At 40.1% G+C, this 19549-nt stretch overlaps 2 protein-coding genes across 2 annotated transcripts; one reads left to right on the top strand and one right to left on the bottom strand.

The window, feature by feature from the left end:
- Positions 1-2487: 2487 nt before the first annotated feature.
- Positions 2488-3441, bottom strand: LOC112654795 (olfactory receptor 11H4). The gene has a single exon (XM_025439413.3). It carries the CDS (start codon positions 3436-3438, stop codon positions 2488-2490), a length of 951 nt encoding a protein of 316 aa, XP_025295198.3. The 5' UTR covers positions 3439-3441.
- A 13046-nt stretch (positions 3442-16487) lies between these two features.
- LOC112654783 (olfactory receptor 11H6-like) lies at positions 16488-17432 on the top strand. The gene has a single exon (XM_025439396.3). It carries the CDS (start codon positions 16488-16490, stop codon positions 17430-17432), a length of 945 nt encoding a protein of 314 aa, XP_025295181.3.
- The last annotated feature ends 2117 nt before the right edge of the window (positions 17433-19549 follow it).

Genomic DNA, 19549 nt, shown 5'->3' with positions numbered 1-19549 from the left:
GTATTTAAGCAACTTGCCCAGGGTTGCACAGCTAGCAGAATAGGCAGGATATAAAGTCTGACTCTAGAGTTTGTACTTTAAGGCATTGGTTATGAATTCATATGTATCCGTATTATTTGGCAACAGAGGCTTGTATGAGCATACTGAACATCTGATAGAGCAATCCACAAATCATCCATGGCCAGATTTAAAAGATAGGAAGGAGAGGGGAACAAACATGTGCTGAGAACCTCCTATGTGTCTCTCATTGTACTATGGTCCTTACGTAAATCGTCTCATTTATCTTTATGACTTTATTTTCAAGATATAAGTCTTTTTTTTTCTTTTTTTAATTTATTTTTTATTGGTGTTCAATTTACTAACATACAGAATAGCCCCCAGTGCCCGTCACCCATTCACTCCCACCCCCCGCCCTCCTCCCCTTCTACCACCCCTAGTTCGTTTCCCAGAGTTAGCAGTCTTTACGTTCTGTCTCCCTTTCTGATATTTCCCACACATTTCTTCTCCCTTCCCTTATATTCCCTTTCACTATTATTTATATTCCCCAAATGAATGAGAACATATAATGTTTGTCCTTCTCCGACTGGCTTACTTCACTCAGCATAATACCCTCCAGTTCCATCCACGTTGAAGCAAATGGTGGGTATTTGTCATTTCTAATAGCTGAGTAATATTCCATTGTATACATAAACCACATCAAGATATAAGTCTTACAGCCATTTTACAAAACAAGACCCTAAGAAATTGTCAAACTGCATAGCAGAAGACAAAGTGGGGCTTCCTGGGTTTAAAGAGCAGCCTAAACAACAGTGTGGAGATGCTGGAGAGGGAGTAGTTAGGTGACTAGCCTGCCTAGAGCTGAGGGTTGAGTTGGGAGGGGAAGAAAAATACAGTAGGTTCAGTGGAGCCATACTATGAAGTGTGTTGAGTGCCAGACAGAGGATTTAAGGAATATGGACTTTGAGGAGTACAGTGAAGATGAGAAATCCATCATTTTTATATACTTCTTCATCCCTTGACTTTGTTACAACTATATATTATTTTCATTAGTAAAAAAAAAAATCAAGTAAAAGTATCTAATAAACATTTTTAGTTCTTATTCTATGCTAGGTATCATAGTATTGTTGACTCCCACTCATGAAAAGGCCATCAGGAACACACTTGTCACTGAACAAAGATAAATTTAATGGCTTTTTGCAGTAAGGGAGAACATATGTCAGGAGGAACATGGGGCATCCAAAAGGAAGATGTCAGAAAGGATTTATTATACGGTTTGGACTTCTGTTAGTTGACTTTGGGGAGAATTTGAAGAAATAGAATTTCTCTCTGGATGTTGTCAGAAAGTGGAAGATAATTCTGTGATTGTGTATCTTAAGTTTTACCTGAAAGGCAGTTGGGCTAAAGCTTTACTTGGTAAAGAGGCAGCAGTCACTAATATTATTAGCCTAAAGAGAGGGATGGAAAAAAAAAGAGAGAGGGATGGTTGGTCTTTTTTTTTTTTTTTTTTTTTAAACAATTGGTACTATATTCTTGCTCAGACATGATTATGGAGTGGTCTTCTTTTGTCTTGATCCATCGTGTTCACATAGTGGCCTGGCTGGAGGGTGGTATTCTGTGAGATTGTTTATGTTCAATAGGTTTACACACCACAGCCTGACTGACAGTACCAGGCTGACTCCTGGCAACACCAAGACTCAGATGACAATTGCCAGGCCAATTCCCCAGTTGCAGAGGCTTTCTTCTCTGTTGCTGTGTGTTGGGGATCCAGAAAGGAAAAAGGCAATTCCTGTTCTCAAGGAGCTCTCTTGAGGGGGAAGTACACATAAATAAATAGATTATGCTACAATGTGGTACATGTAATAATAGGACTGTTAATAGAAACTTCAACAAATGATTTTTTAGCTTGGATCCAAGATTTATTACAATTGTACCATGGAGGAATTCCATCCCTAAGAAAATTTGTTGAAAGAGTTCCTATTGGCAAAGAGAATTCCCCCTGCCTCTCTTTTAATATAGGGAAAGCATGCTTAGATAAAATCGTTAGGCTAGGGATAAGAAATGAGTGTGCTAAAAGTTATAGAAAGGTCTCATGGCTAGTTAAAATCCACTGCACCTTTAATGTACATTAAACATGTGCAGTCCTTTTGTGTATCAATTATACATCAACAAAACTGCTAAAAAAGTCACTACACCTTTAACTATTTGGTAAAGGTCATTAGACTTGTCCTAAAAATGAAGGTAAATTTTTCAGGAAATCTAACTTCTCTCATATAGCAGTCCCACTTAATCACTCCAATAATGATAGCCTTCAGAAAAATTACTTGCCGTGAATTTAGGTTTTAGTAGTCAGTGTCAGTATTTAAGCTGAACACACTTCCAGGGAAAAAGAAAAACTTTTAATTAGGGTAAGAAATAAAAGGCCACTAAAAAACTTATACATCTCCAACTTATTCTTTATTAGAACTTGGAAGTCTGAACATCTTCGGCTCAAGAGTTTTGACTAATTCTCATTCTAAACAGGATGTTTCTCAGGGCGAGTTTCATGTCCTTATTGCGAAGACTATAGATCAGCGGATTAAAGAGAGGCGTCATTATCGAATATACCAGTGTGAGAATCTTCTGCATCAAAGTTGGGATGCCATATGTAGGACTCACATACATTACCATGACTGTCCCATAAAAAAGAGACACCACAGCTAAATGAGAACCACAGGTGGAAAAGGCCTTTCTCCGGCCAGCTGCAGAAGGGACCAGAAAAACAGCTCTGAGTAACAAGATGTAGGATCGAAGAATGTACATAATAGTAAAAAAGAGAACAAGGGAGCTCTGAGTGTAGAAAATAAGTTCAGTAATGGGGGCTGGAGCACAAGACAGGGCCATCAGGGGGTCCATGTCACACAGGAAGTGATCAATGATATTGGATCCACAGAAGGGGAGTTGGGAGATGAGGAAAATGGGGATTGGGTAGCCAAGGAATCCAGTGAGCCAGCAGAGAGACACCAGAGTTCTACAGAGTTTCCCAGTCATGACGGTGGGGTAGTGCAGTGGGTGGCAGATGGCCAGGTAACGATCATAAGCCATTACTGCCAGGAAGAGACATTCAGTCGTGCCCAGGGAAAAGAAGAAGTAGAACTGGAGGAAGCAGCCAGAAAATGAGATGGCCTTGGTTTTGGAGAGGATGTTGGCCAGGACATTGGGAACAGTGGAGGAAGCATACCAGATCTCAAGGAAGGCGAAGTTGCCCAGCAGAAAGTACATGGGGGTGTGTAATCGCGGCTCCCATCTCACTGCACAGATAATGGTTCCATTTCCCAGCAGGGTCAAGACATAAACCACCAAAAAGAAGGAGAAGAGGAAAATCTGTATCTCCCAGCAACCGGGGAATCCCAGGAGGACAAACTCGGTTACAACGTGAATGTGTGTCGCTGACCTGTTCATGGGTCTTAAACCTAGGAGGACAGACATGAGTGCACCACAAATCTCTCTGCTCCCTACTCACCTTGAGAGCTTTTGTGAGAAGGGCATGTAAGCTCTGCAGGAAAATGTGAGATATTTTGAGACGAGATGAGAATAAATCCCACCTTATTTTGAATTGATCGTAGTTCTAAATCTTATATTCTTTTGCTAGAATCCAATGCAGCAATAATCTTCTACATCAGTGGTACAGCCAGGCAAATTTCTTTCTTTCTTTCTTTTAAATTTCTTTCTTTTATGTTTTCTTTAATTCTTAAGAATATCTTGTATGATTTTGGTTTGTTTCCCTAAAGTTAATTATGGGTCTTCAATGCACAAACTCGTCCACTTTCTCTTATTCAACACACCTTGTTAAAAAAAAAAGCAAATATTTTGAGGACAGCTGATATGAGGGTGGTTAAACCTTTGGCAACAGAACAAAATTAGTTGAATTTTAGTTAAATTACTCATGGAGCTAAAACTTACTCCAGATCATTGGCTTTCCAGAATAGTATAATCAACTGAATTAATTGTTACAGACATTACTACAGTCGAGACTCAAGGCTGTCCTTAAATTGTCCCTTAAAGATTTTCTTTTAAAATATCACTCTAACAGCTGTGTGACACCTAAAGAATTCACAAAAGACAAACCATATTAAGTATCTTTGCTCTAAAAGATAAGTGGGAATATTATTTTCAATGATCTCTGTTTGCAAGTGTTTATTTTTTATTTTTATGTTTAAAGATTTTATTTATTTATTCATGAGAAACACAGAGAGAGAGAGAGAGGCAGAGACACAGGCAGAGGGAGAAGCAGGCTCCATGCAGGGAGCCCGAAGTGGGACTCGATCCCGGGACCCCGGGATCACGCCCTGGGCCGAAGGCAGGTGCTAAACCGCTGAGCCACCCAGGCATTCCTGCAAGTGTTTATTTTCATATATTTTGCACATAGTATAAAAAATGAACTGTCTTATTTTTCATGTTCAGATCCTGCCTAGTTAAAATAAAGAAAATGATGTTTTCAACACAAAGTTTTAGTTCATTTGGAAGTAATTTTGGATGATAAAAACAAAGGGATCTGAGGCTGAATGGGGTCTTATCTGCACTTTTATCGGGTGGAATTTGTTTTCTGAAAGGGAGAGGATATTTTCAAGTATTTCAATAGGCATGTACTTTTCAGTAGTATTTAAGAATTGAACAAAAATACCAATTTTTGTGTTAAAGCAACAGAATAATCTTGTAAATTAATTAGTATTGAAAAGCACTAGGAGCCTTAAAAATGGTAGTTTCAATATTGAGTGTTTTTGGTTAAATTCAGACCTCTTGCCTTATCTATTGGAAGTCACTAGTTATAACTTGGTCAGTAATGGAAGATAAAGAAATTTGAAAGGCAAATAACAACAGAGATTTGGGCTTCAATACGACTAGTCTCCTGTTGGTGGTTTTTAAGGAAGCATAAAAAGGAGGTTTGGGCACCCAAGTTCTAAAATTGTCCAGTTTTCCAATCGATGTTGAACTTGAAAGTCATTTGTTTACCACCCTCACTGAATAAGGTGCTCAACAGATAATTCCGACTGTTATTTATTAAGCATAAATAAGTTTCCTGCTACAGATCAGGAACTAGGTCCAGGCCCACAAATTCAAACTAGAAACCAGAATCTTGAGATCTGTGCCTCCTATCCTTCTTCCTGAAGAATGGACCATGCCTGCTTAATGTGAATAACAGGTTAGGACCCTCTCCATTATACACCAACAACTTCTCACTTAATTTCATTTTTTTTTCTACCTCCAAACCCGGTAATATTTATTAGCAGAAACATTATTTTCCCCATAACCTCAGTCAAAGTGTTGGTAGGTAATGGGATAATCACAGGGTGGGGAGCTTAATGGCAAAACAGGGGTAATCAGTTTTTATTTTAACCACTGATGGACTAAACTGACTCTGTAAAGTTCTGTGTGGCTTCACCTTTGAAAGCCTCCAAAATACTAGCTGGGGATAGGTAGGGTATTAGAGGGGCAAATCTACCATTTTATACCATTAATAATGCTGTTTCATGCTTTTGGCATCCATAAACCACTATATGAGCCACAATCTTAGGAGACTAGCTTTTCCATACACTTCTTTCTAGTACAAGAAACCAACCAACTAACCAATAAATTCACCATTCCTGGGTGGCCATCTGGAGAGAGTAGTTTGATTAAATAGCCTCCTTCCTAGATGCCGGGTGGCTCAGTGACCGTACGTCTGCCTTCAGCTCAGGGCATGATCCCAGAGTCCTGGGAGCCTCCCTCTCCCTCTGCCTGTGTCTGTCTCTCTCTCTCTCTGTGTCTATCACGAATAAATAAATAAATAAAATCTTTAAAAAAAATAGCCTCCTTCAAATGTCCCTCACTTGCCTTCAGTATATCACAGCAGTGCTTGTAATATGGACAATTAGTCCCTTTCTCGTACATACGATCATGGATTTCCTGGCTCAGCCTGGAAAGAGGGATAGACACAGTGGAGCTGAACAGAAAGGCATTGTCTCCTCATTGGCTTTGGTGATGAAAACTCCAGGTAAGGGCATTATATGTGCTCCACTGGACTGCCTTAATTTCTGGAGGCTCTAGAAGCTTGTTTTCTAGGTGTTTACTGAGACATTTTAGCATGCAAAGGGGTGTTTAATCTCAGGGATTGACCCCTCTCAGGGATTACTCTGAAACTTGATGTCTCTCCCCAAGTGGTTTCAGTGGCTTTCTCATGTTTCCCTGGAGTGCATCCTCTTTCCAATCTTTGGGGCTCTTCCAGGTTTTAGTAGATTAGCTCCTAGTAGCTTAGCTCTGTTTTGTAGAAAACAGAGAATCCAGGGGAAAAACTGAAGAAATTTCAGGAGGCTTTCTAATGTGGAGATTATATTCCATTAGAGAGTCATCCTCTGTGGGGATTAGTGCAATAAATGGAAGTTTTGACCATGACTCAAATTCTGAAACTGAAATATGTTTGTGAATAAATGCTTAAGTGAAGCGTTGCAACAGAGAAACATGAAACTATGTTCTCTTGGTCACTTAAAAAAAGATTTTATTTATTTATTCATAAGAGACACAGAGAGACGCAGAGACTCAGGCAGAGGGAGAAGCAGGCTCCATGCAGGGAGCCCGAGGTGGGACTTGATCCCAGGTCCCCGGGGTCACGCCCTGGGTCGAAGGCGGCTCTAAACCGCTGAGCCCCCCAGGCTGCCCTCTTGATAACTTTAAAGTTAAACACACTACATTTTTTCTGGAGTCTTTCACTGTAATGACCAGGTGGTTGGTAATTACCTATTACCTGGAACTACCTTGTGTGACTGAAATCCAAGATGGCAGGAGCCATTTATTCACCTACTATGGTCAAATTGCCAGTTTGCATTATGATTTCACTTTCTAAGAGTGGGGAATTTGAAATCAGTTCAAACATGAGAAGAGATTTTGTATCATCTGTCTTTTGTTTTTCTTCTTAAAAAAACTGAGGTTTTCTGAGGGGCCTCTTAAACCACTTCTTTAAAATATGACTCTTATGGTGATGGTGATGATCAATGAGAAAATCTTCATTGCTGGTTCCTGGGGTAGTTTGTATGTGAACTTGATACTCAAGGACCTCACTGACCTACACTATTTCTCCATTGAATATTTTTGGCTCCTTTGTTAAATATTAGTTGAACATATTTGTGAGGGTTTATTTCTTGGCTCTTGATTCTGTTGGGTTGGTTTGTGTATCTATTTTTGTGCCAATACCATATTTTTTGATTACGATAGCTTTGTAGTATAGCTTGTAATCAGGAAGTGTTATTCCTTCAGCTTTGTTCTTTCTTAAGATTTCTTTGCATACGCAGGGTCTTTCAGGATCTTTTATGGTTCCATTCAAATTTAGGGTTCTTCCCTATTTCTGTGAAAAGATGCCATTGGAGTTTTGATAGGGATTGTGTTGAATCTACTGATGACTTTGGACAGTATGGACATTTTTACAACAGTAGCTCTTCCAATCTGTAAGTAGGGAATATCTTTCTATTTATCAGTACCTTTTTTCAGTTTTTTCATCAAAGTCTTAAAGTTTTCAGTGTGTAGATCTTTCACCTCCTTGGATTAGATATTTTCCTAAATATTTTATTGTTTTGATGTTATTGTAAATGGGGTTATTTTCTTTATCTATTTTTCAGATATTTCATAGTGTACATAAATATAACTGATCTTCATATGTTGATTTTGTATCCTGCAACTTTACTCAATGTGTTGAGAGTTCTAATAGTTTTTTTGGTGGAGTCTTTAGGATTTCCTATATATATAAGATCATGTCATCTGCAAAAACAATTTACCTTCTCCCCCCTGATTTGATGCCTTTTATTTTGTTTTCTTGACTGATTGCTTTGGCTAGGACTTCCAGTACTACATTGTATAGAAATGGTAAGCATGTTTCTGACATTGTTTCTAACCTTAGCAGAAAAACTTTTGACCTTTTACCATTGAGAATGATGTTTGGTGTGAGCATATATGGCTTTTACTATGTTGAGGTATGTTTCTTCTCCACCCACATTTTAAAAGTTTTTTTTTTTTTAAATCATGAAAGGATGTTGTATTTTGCCAAATGCTTTTTCTACATCTCTTGAGATGATCATATGGTTTTTATTCCTCATTTAATGAATGTAGTGTATCACATATATTAATTTAATTATGTTAAACCATCCTTGCATCCCAAGGATGATTCCCAATTGATCATGGTGTCTGATCCTTTTAATAGATTGTTGAATTTGGTTTCCTAATAGTTTACTGAAAACTTTTGCATGTAAATTCATCAGGGATATTGGCAGTAGTTTTCTTGTTGTGTCTTCTTAAAAAAGATTTTATTTATTTTAGAGGGGGAGGAGTGAAGGGAGAGGGACAAAGAGGGAAGGAAAGGGACAAGCAGACTCCAGACTGAGCACAGAGCCCAACATTAGGCTAAATCCCATGACTCTGAGATCATGCCCGAGGCAAAACCAAGAGCTGGACACTCAAATGACTGAACTGGACGGGGAGGAGGGGGAGGATGAGGAGGACGAGGAGGAGGGGGAGGAGGAGGAAGATGGGGAGGATGGGGAGGAAGGAGAGGATGGAGAGAAGGAGGAGGAGGGGGAGGAGGGGAAGAGGGAAAGCCAGAGTCTTCAGGGCTGCAAGCCCCAGTGCCGGGCAGCAGCTGGGGTGGCGCAACAAGTGCACCGAGCAGAGGGTGCAGAGGCCGCAGGTGCCTGGGGCTCGCAGGTGCGCCCCTCTAGGGGGCCCGCGGTCCGGGGTTGAGGCGGCCTCCCGAGCCCCAGGCAGCCCCCAGGGCGAGGTGCTGTCACCTGGTCACCTGGGGAGGTCCTGGGGGGGTGAGAGTCCCAGGGGCATCGGGGTCCGGGGGGGTCACTGGGTGACCCCTTACTCAGGTGGATCCTTTCACCATCTCCCTAGTTTCGCGCTTTCTGGACTCTAACCACCGGAGTCACAGGCTGTAGCCCTTTCCAGGTTGTTATTCCCTTAGTAAAACGCATTTAAGCTTCTCCCATATCTTTTCATTGTTTGATGGTTCATTTCTTTTTTTTTTTAATTTTAATTTTTTTTATTTTTTCATTTCTTTTTTTAAAGTTCTTAATTTAAATCCCAGTTAACATACATTATAGTGTTAGTTTCAAGTGTAGAATTTAGTGATTCATCACTTACATAAAACACCTGGTACTCCTCCAATCCTACTTAATCTCCATCAAATGTTTCACACATCCGATATCATTCTTTTTTATGGCTGAGTAATATTCTATTTTACATATGTATGTATGTACATATATATAAATGATATATCTCACTTCCTTATCTATTTATCAATCAATGGACATTTGGGCTGTTTCCATAATCTGGCTACTGTTGATGATGTTGCTGTAAACATTGGGGTGCATACATCCCTTCAAATTAATATTTCTGTATCCTGTGGGTAAATACCTAGTATTACAATTGCAGGTTGTAAGGTAGCCCTATTTTTAACTTTTTGAGGAACCTCTATAGTGCTTTCCAGAGTGTCTGCATCGGTCTGCATTCCCATGGACAGTATAAGAGGGTTCCTCTTCCTCTGCATCCTTGCTAACACCCAGTGTTTCTTTAATTGTTCATTTTAGCCATTAACAGCCACCTGTTAATTTTAGCCATTCTGAAAGGTGTGAGGTGATATCTCATCATGGTTGTTTTTTTTTTAAACATTTTATAAAAAAAAATAAAACATTTTATTTGTTTATTTGAGAGAGACAGGGGGAGAGAGAGAGAGAGAGAAGGAGCAGGAGGTGGGGGAGAAGGAGAAGCAGACTCCCTGATGAGCAGGGAGGCCAACATGCGGCTTTATCTCAAGTCTCCAGATCATGATCTGAGCCAAAGTGGCCGCTTAACTGAGCCATCCAGGGACCCCTCTCATCACGGTTTCAATTTGTATTTCCCTGATGAGGGAGTGATGTTGAGCCTCTTTTTTTTTTTTTTTTTGAGCCTCTTTTCACATGTCTTTTAGCCATCTGGATATCTTCAGGTGTGTAGTGGTATCTAAATATTTTAATTTGCATTTCCCTGATTACATATGGTGTGGAACATATTTTCATACACTTATTTGCCATCTTTTAAAAAAATATTTCAGTTATTTATTCATGGGAGACACACAGAGAGAGAGAGAGAGGCGGAGACACAGGCAGAGGGGGAAGCAGGCTCCATGCGGGGAACCCAGTAAGGGACTTGATCCCCGGACCCCGGGATCAGGACCTGAGCCAAGGCAGATGAACCACTGAGCCCCCCAGTTGCCCCTACTTATTTGCCATCTTGATATCTCCTTTGGTGAAATATCTGTTAAAGTCTTTGGCCCACTTTTTGTTTGGATTGTTTGTTTTCATATTGTTGCATTTTAAGAGTTCTTTGTATATTTTGAATAACAGTTTTTTTTAACAGATATATCTTTTGCAAATGATTTTCCTCTTTTGTGACTTGTCTTCTAATTCTCTGGACATTGTCTTTTGCGTAGCAAAAGTTTTTAATTTTAACGAAGCCCAGCTTATCGATTATTTCTTTAACAGACTATGTCTTTGGTATGGCATCTAAAAAGGGATCACCGTACCCAAGATCTTCTAGATTTTTTTCCTATTTATCTTCTAGGAGTTTTATGATTTTGCATCTTACACTTAGATGATCCATTTTGAGTAATTTTTGTGGAGGATGAAAGGTTCAAATCTAGCTTCATTTTTTTTTTTTTTTTGCATGTGAGTGTCCAGTTGTTCCAGCACCGTTTGTTGAAGAGACTACCTTTGTTCTGTTGTATTGCCTTTGCTCCTTTGTCAAAGATCAGTTCACTGTATTTCTGGGACTCTATTTCTGGGTGATCTAGTCTGTTACACTGATCTATTTGTCTTTTCTTTTGCTAGTACCACACTGTTTTAATTACTGTAGCTTTATAGTAAGTCTTAAAGTTAGTTCCAGTTAGTCTGCCTATTTTGTTCTTCTTCGATACTCTATCAACTATTCTGGGTCTTTTCCTCTTTATATAAACTTTAGAATCAGTTTGTTGATGTTTATAAAATAATTTCTGGTATTTTAATTGGGATTGTGTTGAATCTGTCAATCAAGTTGAGAAGAACTGATTTCTTGACAGTACTGAATCTTCCTATTAATGAATGTTGGCTACCTCACCATTCATTCAGTTCTCCTTTGATTTTGTTCTCCTCATAGTTCTTATGTATATTTTGTTTAGATATGTAATAATTTCACTTTTTGAGGTGCTGATGTAAATGGTATCATGTTTTTAATTTCAAATTCCCCTTGCTCATTGATGGCATATAGGAAAGCAGTTGATTTTGTATGTTGAACTTGTATCCTACACCCTGGTTATAACCACTTATTAGTTCCAGAAATTTTTTTGTTGATTCTGTTGCTGGATGAACTGGGGAGATCCTGGGCCCTAGAGTTTGGACCCAGTCCATGCCCAAAGATGTTGCTGAAGGTCCTTGGTCTTGTCTCAAAAAAGAATTCAGGGATAGGCATGCAACACAGCAGATGAGCAACACAAACAAGAAAGTCTATTAAACTGAAAAAATACACTCTTGAGATAATGAGAACGGGCAAATTCTAGAAAGAGAGATGCACTCTGTGGGGTTTGGATTTCTGTTTTTTATTGACAGTTGTTACGTAGGGGATGGAATATTCATTACTTGTGGGAAGGATGCAGGGTTTCACAGTTTTTCTTCTTAATTTGGTCAGGGGTTTCCTGTTCTGGGACCCACCATCTTGAGCCTGTCTCATTTGATCTGGCTTTTTGTGGAGTGTGCCAGAACAGGTCTCTGACTTTCCTGGTAGCTGGTCATGACCTCCTTATTGCTGGCTTCCAGGTACCCTGTTAAAAACTAACTGCCTACTTGAACAGTTCTTTCAGATTTTCTACATAGACAATCATGTCATTTGAAAAACGATAGTTTTATGTGTCCCCAATCTGTACACCTTTTCTTGTCTTATTACATCAACAAGGACTTCCAGTACAATGTTGAAAAGGAGTGGTGAGAAGTGATATCTTTGCTTTGTATCTGATCTTAGTGGAAAACTAAGTTTCTCATGATTAAGTGTGATGTTGGCTATGATAGCTTGCTTTCTTTCTGTTGTGAAAGCTTTCTTAAACTTAAGTTTTATGATACAACTCTATCTCTTTCTTCTCCCATGGTCACTCCTAGCTATGTTCATTTAGATTTAAATTTTTGGTTTACATATTTTATTTTGCAGAAAGGGTAGAGTATAAATATACACATAAATATACACAAAATATACACAAAATATACACATATTCATTCTATGCATGAATTTTTTCTTTCATATAAATAAGAAATTACAAATAACAGGAATAACAGAAATATTTCTTCCAGAGAAAATTTTGTGTGAGGTTTAACACAAAAGTAGGGAAAAGGGGAAGACTCTTATTTATTTATTTATTTATTTATTTATTTATTTATTTATTTATAAAAATTTTTAAGACTCTCATTTATTGAGTATTTACCGCATTGTAGGCATTTTACATACATTATTATTTAGTTTTCACAATTCACAACTGAATCAGGATAAACTAGTATGTTTTTAGAAAAAAACAAGTATATTTATTTATTTATTTTCCTTAGCTTTTATTTTTATTTTTAATTTATTTTTATTTTTAATTAATTTATTTTTATTGGAGTTCAATGTGCCAACATATAGCATAACACCCAGTGCTCATCCTGCCAAGTGCCCCCCTCTGTGCCCATCACCCAGTCACCCCAACCCCCTGCCCACCTCCCCTTCCACTACCCCTTGTTCATTTCCCAGAGTTAGGAGTCTCTCATGTTTTGTCTCCCTGTCTGATATTTTCACTCCTTTTCCCTTTATTCCCTTTCACTATTTTTTATATTCCCCAAACGAATGAGACCATATAATGTTTGTCCTTCTCCGATTGACTTACTTCACTCAGCATCATACCCTCAGGTCCATCCACGTCAAAGCAAATGGTGGGTATTTGTCATTTCTAATGGCTGAGGAATATCCCAGTGTATACACAGACCGCAGCTTCTCTATCCATTCACCTTTCGATGGACACCGAGGCTCCTTCCACAGTTAACTAGTATATTTATGGTTAAATATCTGGGGATTAAGGAAGTTAAATAATAAACCAAGGATCACACAGTTGAGTTTATGACAGAGCTATAGTACAAATAGAGGTCAGCCTGAGACATGATCCATGCTCTTTTTATACAGCACATCATATTAATGAATTTATTGTTCTTTTTTAGTATTAACTAGGACTATTTAATCCCCAATATATAATGAGATTATACTTGGTATTTACCTTCCTTATTACTACCTTATTACTTTCCATTAAATAAAATGAAGGAATATTTAACAAGTCTTTTTATGATGAGGAAAATGCAAATCAAAACCACAGTGACACACAGTCTCACACTTGTTGGAATGGTCATCAAAAAGACAACTGGCCTGGTGAGAATGTGAGGAAAAAGAACCTGCATACACTGTTGGTGGGGATGTACATAGTACAGCCACTATGAAAAACAGTATGGCGTTTCCTCAAAAAAATTAATGAGAGCTACTATATAATTCAGCAATTCTACTTCTGGGTACATATCTGATGGAAATGAAATCACTGTTTACAAGAGATATCTGTACCCCCATGTAAATGCATCATTATTTACAAAGGCCAGGAGATGGAAACAACCCAAGTGATGGTCGATTCACTGATATAATGAATGGATACAGAAAACATAATGTATATGTAGGAGTGGAGCCATGAAATGATGGAAACCTTGCCATTTGCAATAACGTGGATGAACCTTGAGGGTATTATGCTAAGTAAAATAAATCAGACTGAGAAAGATAAATGCCCTATGACCTCACCTATATGTAGAATATCAAATCAAATCAAAACAAAACAAAAATCCTAAAATCAAGCTCCAGATAGAACAGACTGACGGTTGCCAGAGGTGAGGGATGGGAGTGGATGAAATAGGCAAAGAGTATCCAAAGGTACAGGCTTGAAACGCAATGTACAGCATGGCGACTGTTGTTAATAGGACTGTACTGCATATTTGAAAGCTGCTAAGTAAGAGAGTAGATCTTAGAATTCTTATCATGAGAAAAATATCTTGTCACTATGTAGGGTGATGGATGTTCATTGGATTGGCTGTGGTGATCGTTTTGCAACACATACAACTATCAAATCGTTGTGTCCTATACCTGAAACTAAAATAAGGTAATATGTCAATTACACCTAAAAAAAAAAAAAAAAAAAGAAAGAAAGAAAACAAAGGGGACCAAAAGTTTCAGACACCTTTCTCAACAACGCCTTGTTAAAAGAAGCAAGAAATTTCAGCATTCATATCAGCTTTTGGGGACACACAAAAAGCTAAAAATAGTTGGAAATACTCTCAAGGACTAGATAGAGAGGTATTTTCTAGAACTTTGGCATTTCATCACATACCCCATGGTCTATGCTCCTAGGACCTATTCACCATGAAGTGGAATTTACTTATCAGTGTCATACGAAAAATACAGTGCTGACCTAAGAGAGACAGGCTGTTACCAAAGGGAATAAGCCTTTTTAAGCCTTGGAATGAGTCAACAGGAATGATTGAGAACTCTGATAATGACACTTAAGAGAATTAAAAACTCAAAAAATGAATAAAATTGAATATAAAGGAACAAGATAAACAGCTGGTAATCCAGCTAAGCTGGTGTTGCTATAGTGCTGGTACTATCATAAGGGCAACGTGTTCTATACAACAAAATAAGTATCTGCTCTAAGAATTGCATGGGAGTATCTGATCAACACTGGGGAAACTGAGTCCCAAAGGCCAATTAAGGGCCTCCTGAGGGAAGGGAACATTGGGGATATAACTGACTATCCCCTCTCATCAATTCTCACTACTGGAAGTCACAGGAGACACTATCCCGTAGGAGGAATCAGATTTCAGAGAAACATAGATAAGTCTGTAGTGGAGCCAATATTTCTCTCCAAGCCAGAAGTGTCCAGCAATGCAAGCGCCCTCTCTGGGCTGCTGCCTGCCAAGGAGCCCATGTTCTCCATCGTGCCTGCCTTCTGCTGCCCTGGAAACAGAGGATTACAAGTCAGACCTGCCGGACCTACGGGGAGGTGGGTTCAGAGGAGGTACAAGTGTAGGACAGTCCTCAGGTAGGCCTCCTAGCTCTGCCGCCCCTGTGTGATCCTGGAAACAATAGCCCCTCATGTCACCTGAAGAATGTAAGGAGATTCATCTTTCCACCTGAGAGGCCTGGCTGTCAGGGAACCAAGAGATGGGGATGAGGAAGAAGGGAGAGTTGGTCCTTCTTAACCAGGAGCTGCATCCGGTCAGAACCAGGTCTGTCCCTCACTGTGGAGGGGATTCTGAAATAAATTAATAAATTAAGACCAAACTACTAACAACAGAAACGTAGGCAACTTCACAGGCTTTGTTTTGCTTGTCTCACCATGGCAATCACACGACACGTAAGACTTACTCAGAGAAGGAAGTTTTCGCGAAGATTCTCCTTCAACTTCCCAAAGCAATGCCAACCTTCCACATCTAGACTAGGCAAGGGAGTAGGAGGGGGATCTTGGTCAGAGGGAGGGGTTATGGCTCCCACACTGCTCTCGGTTCCCAAAGGCCTCTGCTGGGCAGTATCTGACATTTGTGAGCATCTGCATCCATCCCTAACCCAGAAGAATGGAGGCCTTTCCGGGACACTGTGTGACACTTCAGGCAAAACCCTCAAAAATCCTTAAATAATATACCAGTTGCATTGCTCAGTTTTTCGACCTATAAGTAGGGATTCAACCTAGACCAAGGTTTTACAGAAGCATTTGAATTCAACAGGTAGGAGATGGAAGTGATATGAAAGCCATCACGTAGATGTCTGGGGGTTCCAATTTTTATCGAGTTAACAAACCATGATGAACGCTGAAGAATGGATGGTATGTTTGATGATTTTTGTCTCAGTTGTCAGATAACTTTAGACACTGACACCTACAATTCAACACTGATCCAGAATAACGGTGAAATGCAGAAGGTTTCCGTGTGTTGTCACCTTTCTCCCTCTTCTGATGCCTAACATCTGGGTCTCTAATTCCAAACATTTAAGTAATTTAAGTAAGTAATTAAGTAAACTCTGTCCAGTAGTAAGGGTCTATCTCTCTTAATCTATAGAAACGAATACATGATGTTCATACCTACTTACATTTGTGAGCACTGCCATCAACCTTCTCCAAGCTGCTTATTGCATAACATCCTGCATTTTAATGCGAGAAGGTTCAGAGAGAGAAATAAGAAAATACAAATATCTAAAGTCTGATCACCAAGCCCTACCCAAGGTTTATAATCTTCAGCAGCGTAGCTATTTATTTAATGGAATAATAGAATCTGAGGGAGTTAGGGATCTCCAAAAAGGAAATATTTTTGAGGATTAAAGAATAAGGTCATCTTTGTCATTGTCACTTTTTCCTCTCTGCCCCTTAGGAAGCCATGAATGTGTCAGGAGTCAGCACAGTGACTGAATTCATACTCCTGAGTTTTCCGTGCTCCAGAGAGGTTCAGATCCTCCTCTTCCTGCTGTTCTTTGTGTCCTACATCCTGACACTGATGGGGAATGGGGCCATTGTCTGTGCAGTGAAGCTGGATCCCAGGCTTCACACCCCCATGTACCTTCTGCTGGCCAACTTCTCGTTCCTGGAGATCTGTTACATCAACACCACCGTTCCCAATATGTTACAGAACTTCCTATCTGAGACCAAAACCATCTCTTTCACAGCCTGTTTCTTCCAGTTCTACTTCTTCTTCTCCATGGGCATCAATGAGACCCTCTTACTGCCCCTCATGGCTTTTGATCGGTACTTGGCCATCTGCCAGCCTCTCCATTATCCTATCATCATGAACAACCGCCTCTGCATGAACCTGGTGGCCCTGTGCTGGGTCACAGCCTTCCTCTGCTATCCGATCCCTATCTATTTTATCACACAGCTCCCCTTCTGTGGCCCCAACGCCATTGACCACTTTGTCTGTGACCCCGGTCCTCTTCTGGCCCTGTCCTGCATCCCTGCCCCTGGAATTGAGCTTTCCTGTTCTCTATTGAGCTCTCTCATTATCTTCATCACCTTCTTCTTCATCCTTGGTTCGTACACCCTGGTTCTCAGAGCAGTGTTGCGTGTCCCCTCAGCAGCTGGCCGACGTAAGGCCTTCTCTACCTGTGGTTCCCACCTGGCTGTTGTGTCTCTTTTTTATGGATCCATCATGGTTATGTACATCAGCCCAACCTCTGCGAATCCAGCTGGGATACAGAAGATTATAACCCTGTTCTACTCATCAGTGACCCCACTTATAAACCCACTGATCTACAGTCTACGGAACAAAGACATGAAAGCTGCCTTGAGAAAAATTCATATGTGCGGAGAAATTAGTCAAGACAAATGAACATTCATGAGTGGACCAAGATCATGATATTTATTTTTCCACATCTTCCCACTTAAAAGTAGGTCTTTATTCATTTGTACCTAGAGATGCAGACTTAAATTCATCTGTTTCTGCCGAGTTAAGGACAGTAGTAGCCCCAATTAAACCAGACCTTGCCTTCGAATCAGGACTTCATAGGTGGTAACTTGAATTTAGTGATCTGGATGTCTGAACTTTGGACTCTTCTCCCACTCTGCCCTCCAATAACTGCTTGCTCATTTACCTGTGATCCCTTACCTAATCCTTGACCTCATGATTTTTTTTTTTTTTACTTCTATTGCATGAATCCATTTTTACATTTAAAGCAGAGATCATTTGGCTAGAAAGTCTACTTCTAATAGAAGTACATCCACAATTTTTGGCTCATACTAAAGGAAATTAGTACCAGTCTATAAGTCATAACTGAACTAAAGTTTTACAAATTTAATTGACATCCAAAAGACTAAAATGATCTGAAACACTGTCTCCCAAACCTGTGTCTCATAATTGTTTGAGGGTCTTTTTAAAAGAAAAACACGATTTTCAGGTGTTATTCCAGCGCTCCTAAATCAGAGTCTTTGAAGTAGACCCCTGAAATTCCCATTTAATGTTACTCAGGTGATTCTAGTGCATCTCTATCAGCACCAATCCACAGACTGATCTTGTAGAGTCACTATTTTAGGTAAATATGTAACATAAATAAAAATCTTATATTAATTTTTGGGGAAGCGAAAGAAGTTACAGTGAGTACTGTAAGTGACTCAAGCACTCATGATAATAGAAGTTTCTTTTCCTGCATCAGTTTTGAAAGCCTCCATTTAAAAAATAAGGACTAGACTATATTCTTCTTACCTTTCTTACCTGTGCAAGAATATGAACATACTGGAAATAGGCTTACATTTTTAAAAAGGTCGTTAGCCCTTAAGAAGGGCATGAGATGGGATGAGTCCTGGGTGTTGTATGAAAGTAATGAGCTACATCTGAGACTAATGATGTGCTCTATGTTGGCTCTTTGGATTAACTAATTAATTCATGGCTCTTTTTTAGTTTATTGCATGAAGGAGTTAGTCCAAGTGTAATGCAGGGCCCAAGTGGTTACATTATGCAAGCTGTGAGGTTTTTAAACTTGTGGCAAGAGACAGAGGGAAATTCTGCTCATTGCAAGGAAATCCTCACTTAAGCTTCCGTGAAGCCAAAGGCACTTAAAACCCATGCACCTCCCAGCTGCTTCCTTAGCCAGTGCAGTCTCTGCCAGGAACTGGCACGCGTCCTTGCACTGGTCGCCCTCTGGGTTACCTCTCCCCTGATGCTCAGTCACAGTTCCGTTGCAGGCACCCCTCTTCTGGACACCTCCACTAGTGTCTTTTCGTCATAGTCATCAGCGATCCCTTGGACAGCAGGAAGGACCTTCCTGCCACTTCTCTGCCCAGTTCTCATGTGGCTATGATCCCCAGGGCCAGCAGGAAGTGGATCGTCACCCCAACTTGCATCAGCAAAGGGGTGCAAAGAGTGGAGGGACATACAATCAGATTCCCTTTCCTCGTGGAAATGGCCCATGGAAGGGGGAAGGCCGGGGCTGGGGTGGGAAGTTGGGGGGACGGCACCTTGGGAGGCGAGGGGGCTCCAGGGGCAGCTGCAGAGTCCTCTGCTGGGGTTCAGGGACTGGGGCGGCTGCTTGAATTCAAATAGATAAGTAAAGAAAGGTTAGCTCCCGGGGTCACCTGGGTAGCTCAGTCAGTTAAGCCTGCGACTCTTGATTTTGTCTCAGGTTATGATCTTGGGGTGCTGGGGTTAAGACCCGTGTCAGGCTCAGTGCTCGGGAGAAAGTCAGCTTGAGGATTTTCTCTCTCCTTCCCTCTGCCCCTCCCTCTGCTCTCTGTCTCTCTCGCAAATAAATACATCTTAAAAAAAAAAAGTCAACACTTAGGGGCATTGCAGTTTGGGTTAGTCTCACGTGCAGGAAGGCTGAGATGCGTGCACAGCCAAGGGGAAGTGAAAGCAGATGGAGAGCAAAGCCGGTGATTGTAAGAGACTGAGGTAAAGAGACGCAGAGGAATCCGAGGACAGTCCCAGGCCCAACTCTTGGATCGAGGACTAAT

Source organism: Canis lupus, chromosome 15, assembly GCF_003254725.2.
Source record: "Canis lupus dingo isolate Sandy chromosome 15, ASM325472v2, whole genome shotgun sequence".
NCBI lineage: Eukaryota > Metazoa > Chordata > Mammalia > Carnivora > Canidae > Canis > Canis lupus.
The sequence above is the reverse complement of the archived record's forward strand: the minus strand, read 5'-3'. Positions and strand labels throughout refer to the sequence as shown.

Coding starts and splice junctions, on each gene's coding strand:
- LOC112654783 (XM_025439396.3), top strand. CDS start 16,488: ATGAATGTGTCAGGAGTCAGCACAGTGACTGAATTCATACTCCTGAGT.
- LOC112654795 (XM_025439413.3), bottom strand. CDS start 3,438: ATGAACAGGTCAGCGACACACATTCACGTTGTAACCGAGTTTGTCCTC.